Source organism: Dromaius novaehollandiae, chromosome Z (assembly GCF_036370855.1).
Source record: "Dromaius novaehollandiae isolate bDroNov1 chromosome Z, bDroNov1.hap1, whole genome shotgun sequence".
Classification (NCBI taxonomy): Eukaryota; Metazoa; Chordata; class Aves; order Casuariiformes; family Dromaiidae; genus Dromaius; species Dromaius novaehollandiae.
Genome location: NC_088132.1, coordinates 83,650,076 through 83,664,726, shown reverse-complemented (window position 1 = coordinate 83,664,726; position 14,651 = coordinate 83,650,076). Strand labels below are relative to the sequence as shown.

The 14,651-nt window shown below is 46.4% G+C and overlaps 1 protein-coding gene across 4 annotated transcripts in view; it reads right to left on the bottom strand.

Annotated features, from left to right (window-relative positions):
* Positions 1–2,859: 2,859 nt before the first annotated feature.
* Positions 2,860–14,651, bottom strand: part of LOC135324656 (netrin receptor DCC) — a 547,074-nt gene continuing 535,282 nt past the window's right edge. For all 4 annotated transcript variants that reach the window (XM_064501341.1, XM_064501342.1, XM_064501343.1 and 1 more), the window contains exons 28-29: positions 10,707–10,849; positions 2,860–8,691 (exon numbers count right to left, since the gene is read on the bottom strand). In XM_064501341.1, the coding sequence (XP_064357411.1) occupies positions 8,602–8,691; positions 10,707–10,849 (233 nt within the window). In that variant the 3' untranslated portion in view covers positions 2,860–8,601. The remainder of the gene's footprint in view (positions 8,692–10,706; positions 10,850–14,651) is intronic.

The window sequence follows — 14,651 nt, the reverse complement described above, 5'->3', positions numbered from 1 at the left end:
TAAAATACTGAACCATGCTACATTTATTAGTATGCCACCATTTTAAATTCAAGCTAAAACCTCAACGCATACTATTTATCACGGGCTGGTTTACCCTACAGTCATATTTCCCTGTGTTTAAATGGGATGCGATAGAAATGGCTTCCATTAATCCCCGCTGACAGCCCCAAACAGAAGTTTTCCAAGACTCTAGCACAAAAACAAAAGCAGTGGTTTAGAGCATAGCCCCAGGTTTTTCTCCCGGATCAGCAGTTTGGGACAAGCCACCCTTGGCACGGCTTAGGCATGGGGTGGGGGGTGACCACAGGCTGCGATCAGCCTCAACAGCCCTGAAATTCAGATTTCAGGGAAATCACAGTTTTCAGAGAAACATGTTCATTAACCTCAGAACCTGTCCAGGACAAAGAGTTGCTCTGGTTGTGTTTTATGGAGAACAGCTTGTCCCTCTCTCCCCTGATCAAACGGGAGGTCGTCTCTTTTCAGCACCTGGACGGGAAAGTGAGAGACAAGAGGTTTATTTGATATTAAGTACATAAAAGGCATCTTTCCACACCCAGTCCTCACTGCAAACTGTTCGCAGTGCATCCTCTGGCACCGTCAGTAATGCAACAAACTCCTCAGTAATGCAACCAACTCTAAACCGCTCTGTGATGTCTACGGGGGCATCAGGCTCTTCACCAGTCACGGACTCACGTGCCAGGGCAGCGAGAATGAAACACCCAGCTGCTCTTCATCAGCGGTGATTTTTCCATCAGCAGAAATAAGGGTTTCAAAGTAGACAGCTTTGTATTTTTTTTTATTCCACACTGAACAGGTGAAAGAGAAGAAAAAAAGTAGTAACTGTCATGAAATGCAAACCTAGAGCCAGGCAATCGGAGGGGACTGCTGCTCCTCACGGTTACCCGTACGGAGGCAGCTGGGGTGGCCGGGGCTTTTGAGGCACAACAAGCAAGACTGCTCCAATTTGCCTGGAGAATCCCCCATTTCCCCTCTCTTTTATAGGAGCTTCTTACATTGCAGCTTTGATCAGCTTTTGGGGACAGTAAGCACATTAATGGAGCAGCCTTAAGTACAGCTGAGAGTGATTTCCTCTAACGCGGAAAAGGTGGTTTGTGTCGTTGAGTTTCCTCTCATGTTCAACTTCTTAGTTGGGAAGGGAATTGCAGTGATAATTGGCTCTTCTCCGATAGCAAACCGTACATAATAAAGCTCTCTGGGACAGGCATTGCACACCAATTTCTGTTGGCTTTTTTTATAGAAACCCTTCTGACACCGTGATAAAACACAGAACAAAGTGCTTGGACAAGGCTCTCCCCTCTTATCCCCCCTTGTCCAGGCTGTGAAATTTATAAGGTCACTGAGATACAGAAACGTCGGCTGAAATCTTGTTAGGCATACGAGGGACTTGAAGCACGGTTAATACTAATGATTGAGCTGTTGGGCTAGTGGGTGAAATACCCTTTCTGAGGATGCTGAGTCTTAGGACTCAACCTGAATGGCCACAACTTGATTGAAGTTTGCAGACATCTGCCGAGGTACCATGGGACATCGGGCCTTGCTGGCGGTCAGTGGCTGCATTTTAAGCCCTTGGGGTAGGAGTCAGCAGCGAAGTTCAGGCGCATTGGTGGAGGCACCTCCATAGAGGTGTCCGTACGTGAGGGGTGTCCGACCTCCCGTGCACCCCTGGGGACCCAGCCCGACTCCCTCGCGCCGGCACCTGCTGCTATTTGGGCTCCTTGTGGAGTTGGGATGGCTGCAGGAAGCTCACAGATACGACACAGGACCCGTGCTTGCCGCTGGCCCCCTCGGTGAAGGCCACTTAACACAGTCATTGAGGCTGGAGAGCTGTTCAGAGCTCCATGGACCATTGTGTGGGCTTGGAGACCCACCTCGAGTGCAGACACCTTCATTTATGTGCCTGAGTCTGCAAGCTGAATCATCCTTCGTGCCTAAAGTATCAGCAAACACCTCAGGCCTTTTCAGGAGTTAGCCCTAAACTCCCTGCTTTGCCAGGGACAGTTGTGAAAATCCATGTATTGAGTGTTTAGAGCCCAACAGCAATGTGGTTTGAGGTTGTTCATGTCCCTTGTGAGCTGACCTCACACCAGCTTGGATAACTTTCAACACCGCTTGCTTCCAACACCGTAATGATGCGTTCGCTTTAGTGATGTGTCTCATGGACTCTTGATGCCCATGAAAAAGGGGAGAGTGATTGCTCAGTAACTGCTGACTTTAGAGCTGTGGAAAGCCTGCTGCTGGCAGTTACAGCACGGTTCCCAACCAGCTGAGAAACCAAGCCTGGGGCAGCAGGATCACGGTGCAGAGGGAGCAGTTAAAGGTGGGGAGCGGGAAAAAATCCCTGCTGCTCATGGAAGGGAGCCTGAAAACAGGTTTTGAAATGTTGCCCCAGAAACGGCAGTGTGTGTAGCACAGCCTGGGCATTACAAATGAAAGACCTGCTCCGGAGCACCCACGGCTTCCAGCGACTGCTCGCAGCCCTCTGCTTTCTGGAGCTCAGCGGCTTTGCGAACCCAAGCCCAGCACGGCTTTTCTCCACCAGCATGGGGCTGCTTCCAAGAGCTCATTTAACGTAGCACAGATGCTCGAAACAGTGTCAGGGAAAGACGTGCATCTGTAAAGCTCCTCACCTGCACGACCGTTTGCACGGGTGGGATCACGTCGCTCTATGCAACAAGATTTCTCCTTCTCTGGCTGTGTCTTCCCAGCTACAACTCCCTCTGCAGCCACCATGTGCCATAATATTCATTTTAAATTGCCCTGTCCTCATAAATCAGTCCTGGCGAGAGTCCCGGCCTCTGCGGGAACCCGCACGCTGAACAACGGGCTGCGCAGACAGAGGCGATTTGTATCAAAACTTTATTTATTAAACAAAAAAATGCACCATTGGAATAACATTTCTATAAAAAATGAATAGGAGACTGTTCTACAGTGCATTACAAAACCCCCTTTTTCTTCATGTAGTAGTATACAAGATTGTGTGTAGAAACAGTCATTTCTTTTTAAACTGTAAGCAAGTTTCCTTTCTCATAGAACAAGATTTACACTTAAATATTGCAGTCACTATTCTAATTTGGTTAACAATGCTAGAGTCTGACAATTTAAAGAAACTGTTTATAGGCTCAAAATGCCGTCTTTAGGCCTTTCGTAACAACAAGTCTGTTTGTTTTTTTAAACTAAGGCTAGTTAAAGCTGTAGTATAACCCATTCCTATCGGATAAACGTATCACTAGTATGCTAAGAATTTTCCAATTACCTTGCAAAGCCCTTTAAATGGAGAAATAGCGCTGGTTTGGCCAGCGCCTCAACATTTAATCAGCAGGCCGGGGCCAGCGTTTCGCGGCTGCCCTTCTGCTGCGCGGGAGCGCGGCGGGGACCGGGGAGGAGGGAGCGAGACCCCCTCGCCCGACCCTCTCCGGGTCCCTCCCGCGCGGGGACGAGCGACGCGGCCCCGAAGCGCAGGGACGTGGGCACACTGCAGCTTTAACCGCCTGCTCTAGGTTTGCAGCCAGGTATCCCTCGTATCATAAATTATCCAAAAGAAAACACTCTAAAGAATAAATTAAATATTACTTATAAAAAGTACCCCCTCGCCCCCCCCCCCCCCAACCGCCCCATCCCGAACACGGTGACAATTCTCAAACGCGGGAATTGCCAGGTCTATTTTACAATAATAAAAACAGCGTTGTTCCTTCTCTACCGACATTGCTGTCTCGCACTTCAACATACAGGTACAGCATACAGTGAAATACATGGGCCTGAGCCACTTCGTGGCGTGTGGACGGTGCCGGGGTCTCCGGTCGACAGTGAGCAGAATGAACATGTTTTAAATGCTTTTTGCCGAGAGCTTGAAAAAAAAGGTCATGGAGCCTCCGCGAATGCAGTCTGAGGTCGGACAGGACACGCAGGAGCTAACGGGGACGGAGGCAAAACAAACCCAACAAGAAAACCCATCTCTGATCACCTGCAAAGTCTGGGGCTTTGACTGCTAAAAAGAGCCTCGTTCATCCAGTTTCCCGTTTCAGAAACGAGACCAAAGGGTTTGCAGCTTATCTACCCTTCTGTTTCTCACCCGCATCGCCCACAGAGTCTTTTTCTTACCTAAACCTGTTTTAGGGACTTAATTAGTGTCTCAGCAACACTGCCAGCCCCGACCCTGCAAACCTCGGTGCCTGTTTTTACCGGTGAGTCACTGTAAATGCACTCTCCGGCTTTCTTCCCTGCATAAACAACCCTGCAGCCTCGGGCTGCCCTCTTTTTGCCTGGTGTTTCCTGGATTGCACTGCGTGTTTCGGCAGAAAACGCCGGCGGTAGCGAGCGTGCACGACACGCATGTCCAGAAGGTCTGGGAAAAGGTCTTAAAGAAACGTCTAGTCATTAAAGAAGTCCAGGGGGGAAGAAGATCTGACACACAGCAGTCCTGCCTAAGTCCTTTGTTAAAGAGCTGGTTCTGCGGAAGGAATTGGTGGAAAGATGCTCCTGTAAAAATGCTACAGGCAAGGCTGCAAGAAGAGCAGGCTCAAGGAGTTGTGATGGAAGCAGCAGCCACTTAGCAGCATCATCTCGTTGCAGCTCCCATCTCCCTTGCTGAGTCGCACAGCAGACCGCACTTTAAGGCTTCATCTGCCGAACAGCACGAAGTTATGGGAGCACGCTGGAGGTGGTATTCCAGCTGGAGGTGGCCTGGGCCGTTGCGGAGATGGAGGAACCGCCCTGGAAGTATCTGCAAAGCTGTCAGGGACCCTGGAGCATAATGACGCCGTGACCTGCACAGCGATTTCTGGTTGCTTCTCCCATTTCTGGCTGCACCTCAGTCAGGAGTTGCAAATTCCCAAACATGGGGACGCATAACCAGATGGACTGATATGGAGATATGATGCCCCTCCTCAGCAGGGTCTGAGTCAAGCTTCTCCCCGATTCCGCTCGCGTAAACCCAGAGGGCACACGCACTCCGTGAGAAGTGACACCACAACTCCCAGGTCAAAACGCTGGCAGGATCAACGTCCAGCCCCAAACCAAGGAGTAATCAAGATCACTCACATGAACTAAGTCAGATTATTCCCCTCTTTTAAAGGATAAATAGCTCATGAAAATAACTGAACTTTTCCCCCAGAACTGAACATCTAAGCTGCTGACCAGACCAGTGTGCTGGGTGAGGGAGCCCTCAAGCTGTGGAGCCACTGATACTGTTCTGTTTTAGGTCTTTCTTGGAGGAAAAAAAAAAAAGAAAAAGAAAGAACAGATCTTTTTTTGGCTGCTAACTCATTTATCTTTCACCTGTTTATGGCATCGATTAGCTAATGATCTCCCATGGCAACATCAAGCTTCACAAATCTGTCATGCATTGACAAATTTCTCGTTACAATTTTCTGGGAGAGCCTATGGTTGAGATAGTCATGGGCTATAAATATTCTCACAGTTTAGGAATTCATCAGAATCCAAAGAAACTCTCAGCCAAGCTCACTGCAAATAAACAGAGCATCAGCAAAATATAATTTGGAGGCTTTGTGCTAAAGCAGTCACTTGAGTTTTGCAAGTAGTTCAGATTTTAAAAGAAATACCTGCTTACTAATTAGCTTTTCAGTCAGTAAGAATCTTACTAAAATTACCCTCAAATAAAGGTTGGAAATTTCTCCAAGGCTTTTTAGGAAAAACACATCCAAATTAGTGCCATGCAGCTTAGGGGAAGCCAAGGAGCACAGCTCCTTTCTCAGCTGTCAAGTGAAGGCCTAAAGGAATCAGACATCTAAAACGGACCGGCAAAAAGAGCAGATAGAAGACAGAAAGCTACCTTCACTTTTCTAGACTACGCCATGGCCACTTAGAGTTTGGGAAAACCAAAAAATAACTGCAAAACTCAGAGTAGTGATTTTTGTTTATACGGCATATGCATTAATTTACTTTTACTGACATATGTTAAACTTAAAGAAGAAATTACATATTAATTTATTGAAAAAGGCTTGGGGAAGGGGTCTGCCTTACTTGAGATTGAGCTGCTAGAGTTGCTCTTTCCTATCCGATGTGCTGCACAGCGTATACAAGGACTTGTTTCAGCTTGGACTCTGGCCTTAGTCTGCAAGGTTTATTGATTTAAACGGGCTGAGTCCAAAAATAGATATGCTTTAAACTCCAGAAGAAAGGCTGCGCTCGCAGGAGCTCCAGGGCTTTCAGGGGCTTAACGTTGCAGTTGGAGAGAGATGCGTGAACAAAACGAAGAGGCTGATCAATACCAAAACATTCAAAAAAAGCATCTGAACACTCTGCTGCACGTCCAAAATAAACAAAATCCAATGTGCAAACCCTTTGAGGCTCACCACCCCCTCACTTTAGGTAACTTTGTACTGTTAAACACTTAGTTCTGGATTAATATTCCATGATTGGTGCAGAGGTGCAGTGCTTCACTTTCGCATTTTCTGGGCAGTTTCTGCTCCTAGCTATCCTGCTGAAACTCCAGGGTAACCGATATTCGCTGAAAGATAAGCGAGAGCCGGATTTGACCTTATGTTCCTATTTCAAACAATGTCAATCCCTGCAAATATGGGAGAGGAGCTACTCAAAAGCTGCGTTAAGCCTGCTTTCGTCCAGTAAAAATGTAGGTAGTGATTTTTCAGGTTCTAACGTCCAAGTTGGGCTTTCACCTCGAAAGATGTGTCCATTTTATTTACAGTGCTGTTTTTTAGCTACAAACCTCTCAGAGCTAGAAAGTTCAGCCTCACCCACAAGCAAGATTTCCTCACTCTCAAGATATATTTCATTAAAATCTTAGTAAACTGAATAACAAGGCATTTTTAGGCAGCGTTTTCACAAACACACTAGAGTTCCTAATGAAGCATTCGAATTCCTCCTTGACATCTGATTTCCTTTCCAGCACAGGGCCGTAGAAAATAATCTGAATTATTACTTCTGTTGCAGTGCCATTTTACTCAAAATATTTTATTCGGAGATTCACATATAATTACCCACCTAATAAAAGGAGCTATTAGGTTGTAAAGATCCTATCCTTTCCATGCTCTTTTAAAATTATGACCCACTCAAGCTTGAAATCAAAGGCAGAGCTGAATGGAATAATTCATCTGAAACTCTCTTATTGGGTTTTGCAGCCTCCTAACTGATAAATATGCAAATTAGCTCCCTTTTGGTGATTCAGCTGCATAAACAGGGATTAACTCTGAATGCAGCTGAAAATTTAGCAATAAAATGTATGCACACAAAATTTAGTCAATTCAACCAGTTATAGTTGTCAATAAACACTGTAATACGCAGCTAAAGGAGGAGGACAAGAGGGAGAAGGAGGCACTAGAAAGCTTCACGCAGGTTCGCAGCGTCCTGCCGTGAGCCGCTGCTCGCTTGCTTCTCCTCCTGGACCACCGCCAATAGCAAACCAGAAATATTACGGGGGCAAAGAGCCCCCCTAATCTGTTCATCGGTTATTTACCAGGCCTCTGCGGTTCGTCTCTCTGGGCTCCTTTCCTGCCTGTGGGAAGCACTCTGCATTTATCCCCACGACTGCCTCCACCCAAATTTCGGGTCGCCTTCCCGTTTCAGCAGGCTCCACCGAGCGAAGGGGCAGCCGGCGGCCGAGTCCGCGGAGCTGAGCTGTCTTGCCGGAGGCAGAAAGGCAGAGAAAGGGTCGGGGAAACTCCTGCTGCGTTTTTCCCTTCGCCGCTGCTAAAGGTGGCCCTAGCAGAGCTTTCAAATGTCATCACAGGGCGGGCTGGCACGAAAGCCACCCATATGCAGAAATGCTTTATTACAAGCTTAAGCACATAATAACCGTGTGTCAGAGAAGATTGCATATTATGTCCGCTTTTTGTAAGTATACGGTGGCTGGCTGGCAGCGTGCCACCAATGCAGAATTTTTTTACGTTCCTGGTTCTCTGTTTGCCATACATAAAACACTAACTATGGGAGGATTTACAAAGGCTTGCTAAAATGGCTGAATTTTACAGCAACTTGCTAATACCCACCACTTGTGCAAGATGAGTGGCTGAAACTACAAGAGAAACGAGTAATTGGTCTTTTCGTTTTGTGCTGTTGGGAAAGTTTCCAGATTTTTGTGTGGTGGTACGACTATTTGCTATGGGAGTTTTTGTACTCAGCAATAATACATAGAAAAACAAAAAGAGTGAACTACAACACTGTCTCATTATGGCATGGTCTATGCTTAAAAATGTACTCGCATGAGGTAAGACTAGACCTATACAAAGAGCTACAAACCTCTACTAAGTAAAACAAGTGAGTTAGTCGTGACAACTTGAGCTCTACGAAGACTAGAAGATCAAAATGAGCAAACCAGTGGCATCAGCTACAACTCTGCTGTGATGATGTCATTTGCGTTGGCAAAGGCCACATTTCCATCACTTCAGATGCCAGAGCTACAGTTATGTAACATTCTTCTTCTTCTTCTTCTTTTCATTTTCTTGCTTTTTATTACTCTTTTCAGGACTTTTCAGGAATCTTCCTTGCACTGAAGGAATGGTGCCGAGAAGATGATGATTTCATGGGGTCGAGGACACGTGGGGTATGCGTGAAATACTGGTATGCTGCAATGCTCCTGGATAATTATCTGTTCCTCAATAGCTGTTAGAAGGCTGAGCCTGTGATAGCATTAAGTTGCTTCATTAGCCCCTCCAAACTGGCCATCTGTTCGCTCAGATCATCCTGTTCGTAAACCTGCAAGTGAGCAAACACACAAACCAGCAGTCAGTGAGCGCTGCAACCCAAAGCACCTTGCAAGAGCCCGGGAGGCCGTGCAGAAGCCGAGGCCCCGAGCGGCACCGCCGAGCCCCGGCACCGGCCCGGAGAAGCACGTTGCAGGGCCTTGCCGCAGTCCCCAGGGACCTGCGTTATCCAGGACCGGGCTGAAACGTAAAGATTGAGCAGGCAGGGCTTAAAACATGAGCTGAAGAAACGTGAGCCCCACATGGAGCGGGCTGATAACATTTTCTACAATGCAGCAGAGACATCCAATACTCATCAAAACATGCCTTTTCAGGACAGGCTGCAACTGTTCATCACGAAGATTTGGGTTTGCAAATAGCTGATCTTCCTCAGCTCACACAGCCAGTGGTTCCCAGTTCCTGTCATGGCCTTTAGTGGGAGAAGAGGAGGGAGAACACTTTCCAGAAGATGCTCAGTACCTAACTGGACTAGAAGAAAAGTAATGCTCTGAACTTCCAGCAAACCCTAAAATGATCAGCACTACATCATGTACCTATTGCTGGGAACCACTGACCTCACGAATTGCTAAGACAAGAGTAAGAGGAATGGGTCTCTGCTTTCAAAACACTGAGAGGAAGCTCAAACATTAGTTATTTATGTGGGTTTTACAAGGTAGAAGATCTCTAAGTGCTATAGGAAATCTGCAGTCCCCAAGGTGGGATGGAGCTAAGAGCAGGCAGCTTAGAAGAACACCGGCTAGACGTAAGCTTAAAAGAAGTTTCCCAAATTTTAGCCTTTATCCCCAAATTCTGACCCCCTGAGGAACTTGCTGCCTGCACCATGACGTCCTGCAACTGCTCTCCCACTGGCGGAGCTTGAGCAGTGTCTCCCCTGAGAAATAAACTATGCTGCTGTTATAAAATAAGGTATTGAGAGCTGAAATTGCACTTCGTGTTATCAAATGTTCTGTGTTAAACTACTCTTTATACCAGTGATTTTACCGAAGAGAGCCTTTTCACATTGTTCCCCCCCTCCAGCAGAAGACTCCACGTCTCCTACTTGCTCTGTGCAGGAGAAGTAGCAGGATTTGGAAAAAAGTTCAGCACTGCAGCCGGGCTGCAGCAAAGTACGTAATTATATTTCAAATAAATGACTCCTCTTTTCCCAGCAAAATGTGAGAATCCTTCTGTAACTACATACAGAAATATGTTTTCATGTTATTGATGATGATAAACAGGAATAAAATGAGCAGCAGACCAAAAATTCCCACATGCACGTCTAAAGCAAAACTTTTGATTTTCCCTTCAGCCAAGCAGAAAATGCAAAAGGATTCATTAACAGGATGTTGGACAAATCACTGCTATCATGCCTAGCAAAAAATCGTCCTCTGCAAGTAGATGAAAAGAGATGATATGCGACATATATTTAATATATTTCCTTTTTTCCTTATTCCTTCTCTTTTGCACTGTTTCATCTTCTGGATGTGAAACCTTTCTCTAAGAGAGTCTTAACAGGAGTGAAAAGATTATTCTAATTTCACCATCTTTTCAGTTTCACTTATCTGCTTCTTCAATATTATCTTTCTTTCCATTATCGGCTATTACTCTATACTCATTCTTCCTGCCAAAATTATTTGCTTCCTTTATCAGCTATTACTCTATACTCATTCTTCCTGCCAAAATTGTTTGCTTCCTTTATCGCATTTCTCGCTCCCTTTTTTCTCTCCTCCTGATACCTCAAGGAGCTCAGGAGAGGGTGTGTGAGTTGTCCCATGGACGATACTAACACAGAACATAAGCACTCTCTTCTTCTCTGTATCACACATGCCAAAGTCCATTAAAGTCAAAGGAAATCTTTTGCAAAAGAATCTTTTACTCATTTCCTAATAGCTATCAGTTGCAGTGCAATGACTTAGGTAAGCGGGGACCAAACGTTATCTCAAAATTACTGCACAGATTGATGATGGCATGATGTATCTCCATGGCAAGGAGCTTTGCCAGGAGGCTCTGTTTGAAGGCAGGTCTTACATTAGCGGGGTCCTCCGTTGGCTTGTGGCCCTCCTCGGGGACCTCCGGGGCCGTGGGCACCGACACCGGTAGCAGCGGTGATCTTGCCTTTCCTGCCAGTCCAAGCGATGCTGTTTTCACCTGAGCCTTGGGAAGGTTAGGCCCTAAAAGAAGAAGCCAAAGTCACAGTAAGAACAGACAGCTCTGAAAAGGGGAGCGCAGGGAAGATGTTAGAGGCAAAATACAAGTTACCGTTGCTGCTTGTGTTTTCGGTTGTAAATGCACAGTCCCCTTTCTAAATGTACTTACACTACTTCTTCCTAGAGAAGCACCAGAACCAATGTAAACACCTTCTGAAAACGCTTCAACTAGATTTCAAATAGAGCAGGCTTTAAATCCTGTTGCTGTCCGCAGCGAGATCGACGTCCAAGACGTCCAAGACGTCTCAACGCTGCAGAACAACAGGTGGGACCGCCACGGGCTCGGCTGCCCAAAGGGATGCGCAGCTCGCGCAGCGCAGGGATTTTCTGTTGATGCTGCTTTTTGAGGAAAAATGCTCTTTGGCAAAAACAATGTTTTCCAGGTGGAAATTCAAATTTTCCTGGGAAAAAACACCCACGGAACTGGTATGCCATGAAGATCATGCAAACTCTGGCCCCACATCCCTGCCTGGCAGGGATCGGTCAGCCCCCTAAGTGGGTCACTAAATGAGCTCAAAAAATTGTATTTTGCTTCTAAAAAAAAAGTTTTCTGACTTTTCATCCCAACTTGGAGGGAGCACAAAATATGGAAGGGGTATTAAAATACGGTTTTGTTTTTTACAGAAGAGGATCTCCCTTTTTTTAAACAACTCTGCTTAGAGTTTTCCCCACGTCTAGCCCCGAGCAAGAGCATTGCTGTTTGGCCAAAGAGGCGCCAGCTCTAGCACTGTCTGAAGTGCAACTCTTTAAAGATGCATTAACCGAGATGCCTTAGCTTTCTTCTAGTGGAAATCAAAAGTCCTTTGTCTCTTTTAATGATTTAAAACGTCAAGGAGTAAAAGCAGTGTCCTAGCCGATCTGCCTCCGCTCAGTACAACGGGCCTGACTCTGTGGAAGACACTGCTGGAGACAGCAAGGGCTGCCAACAGAAACAGAAGCGTATATGACATTGACTTTAAGTGCTCTGGGATAGTTTGAAAATTAAAGCTATCGTACAAAATCAAACCGAGATCATGTATTAAAGAAATATGTCACAGATTCGAGGCTGAAATAGGGACGGCACTTTCAAGATTGCTTGCTGCCTGCCTAATCCTGCTGCCCCTGAAACTACAGCTTAAACATCTGCCTATGAACTGTGTCAGGCCAAACTCACTTCAGTGCAGGTCCTTTGTCACCTCTTCCCCCCACTTAGAGCCTCCAACTCTATTCCTCCCCCATTTCCTTTATGGACCTTGAAGCACTTTGATGCATCTTGGTGCCCTAAGGCCAGTTTGACGTTCATACATTTAATAGGCAATCTCCAGACTGATGCATGCTCGGCGGAGTGCATCACACATCAGGGCCGATAAAATCCCTCAAACCATCCCCAGCAGTTAACAGGAGACCTTTGCTGGCACAGGCCAGCAACTTTACACTCTCATAGGGCAGGGGTCCCGTTTCCACAGGACTTGAACAAGATTTTTATTCTGTTCATTCGACTCTCTTCGAAACCAAGACAAAAAAAAATCATAAATAAAAAACACTGGCCCAATAGCTTTTTTCTTTATATTCCCTCCACTATGATCTTCAGCAAGTTCCCTATCTTTCTTTTAAATGTCTGCTATAAGAATGATAATAACAAGAGCCAGGCACAGCAAGGGAGGGTCACGATACCCAGGTCCCTGCCTGGACTGGTGCCTACGGCGATGCTGTCTCTCGCTGGAGCAATAGCTCAGCCAGCTCCATACCTGTCTCGGGAAATACCCAGCTTCCGTGCAAAACCAAACTGTCTTCTCACCAGTCTTAAGCTTAAACATCCATCTTTTTTCCCTTCGTCACTAGATTCCTGCCTTATTATCTCTATTTTCTTAAAGATCACTAGCGGATCGTTACGAGGAAGGCGCTGGAGCCCTGCGCGGTGCTACCGCGAGGATGACGGCGGCGTGGCGAGGAAGGCAGCTGCTGCACTGGAGTGGAGAAGAGACGGCTTCTGCGCTCCTGCAGCTCTAGTGAGCAGCCAGGAGACAAACGTTGCAGATTAATTTCCCGGTGTTTCAAAGAACTGTGTTTATATTTTTAATTAGTTTAAGGCAGAGAAAACACAATGGAGCAGACGAGAGAACAAAATCCCTCCCTAAATGGAGCTGCCAACAGCACGTTCATTAAAAGTAAGTGGAGAACTGCAAGACAAGAGCAAAATGGGAGATTGACTTGCAAATACACTCACTGTAAGGCTGTGAATCCTGGATACCCCAAGTTTAACTGAAGCTGTGGAAGTGTGAAAGCTCAATACAAACCAAAACGGATCACCACATAGATACGTCACTCCTCCAGCTCCCGTTCAATAGCTAAAAGACTTCTTTAATAACCAGGCCTTCAAACTTCCCTGCATCGCAGGGTGAGAAGAGGAGACACAGCTTTCCCCAAAGATTCAATCTTCCAAGCGCTGCACATCCGAATCGTTTTATAAGAAAGGAAATGTTTTTCACTTCCATTTCTTAATCAAAAGATTATTTCGCGAGAAGAAATGCAATCCCCCTCCCTTCCTTTTCAGCTTTTTAATGTTCCTCCTGCTATCTCCAAACCAAACACAGGTTTCCTACCTGGCAGCAGTACGAGCGCCCTGAAACGTGTGAGCGATCGAACGATTGCCGCTGCAGAGCTGTGGCATCATGCACCATCTCACAGTGCAAGCAGGAGCACAGAGAAGAAACTCGGGCATCTCACTGGGCTGGAGGTCCTGGCCAGAAAAGTGCTCCTAGGCTTCTAAGTTTCGTTAAATCTGGGCACAGATTTCATATTAGCTTGTGGGGCATTTCAGCACAGAGCAGAAGGGGCACAAGATGCTTGAGCTGGGCTTGTGGCCCTGTGCTTGGGTTGTTTGTGGCAGTTGGCTAGATCTCCGCTTTTCCCAGCTTTTCTGCTGGAGAAAGGACCCTTGCTGGGGACCTTCCAGCTCAGCTCATGTGACGGAGCAAAATAATCCAAGCTCAGTTTCCCCACATCGGTGTCTATACTGTGTATTCCAATTGCACATCCTGCTGTTAAACACATCTGCATGGTATCTGGCCTCACAGCCATGCGGACGCTAACATTTAGGATTAATTCCCAGTGCTCTTCTCAGAGGATACCTGTCTGCTCACCGCTGCACAACAGCCCCGCGGTGTCACACGTCCAGCCGTCCTGAACGAAGCACTGACTGCACCGTGCACCCAGCAGTTACGCACGCAGAGCAACGAGAAATGCAAGAGATTAATTAAAAAGAAATAGCGATAAGAAGGTTGCATTGCAGACAAATTAAGCTCGTTGGGGCAGAGACTGTAGCTTCTCAACATTAGTTTCCAAGCCCTCTGGAAACACCTGCAGCACTCAGCGAAGGAAGAAACGGCAGCTGCGACTCCTGCAGCTGGTAGCTGTGCCATCATTTCTGTTCTAGCAGCACTCGAATGCCCTCCTAAAGACAGATTTATCCGAGTCCTATCACAGGAAATCTTGATTGGGTCCTGGGCTACCACTGCCACATGGAGAATAAACAGTAAAATTGCAGAGGCACTGCATCGGTGTTGTTTCGTGGTTAGATAATGTACCAATAAGCTTTTTTTATACAAGTGACTTCACATTGTCCTTGTTTGAGCCTCATGGACTCGTGGAGAAGTAAATATTTGATGTAATGGTGAGGAGCTCATGTGAAATGCAGAATATGGTGCTGTTATAAACCTGTAAATCCCATGGTAAAAATCATGTTTCTCATGTGTAACTCATTAATCGTAGCAATTGGCCTTAAAGA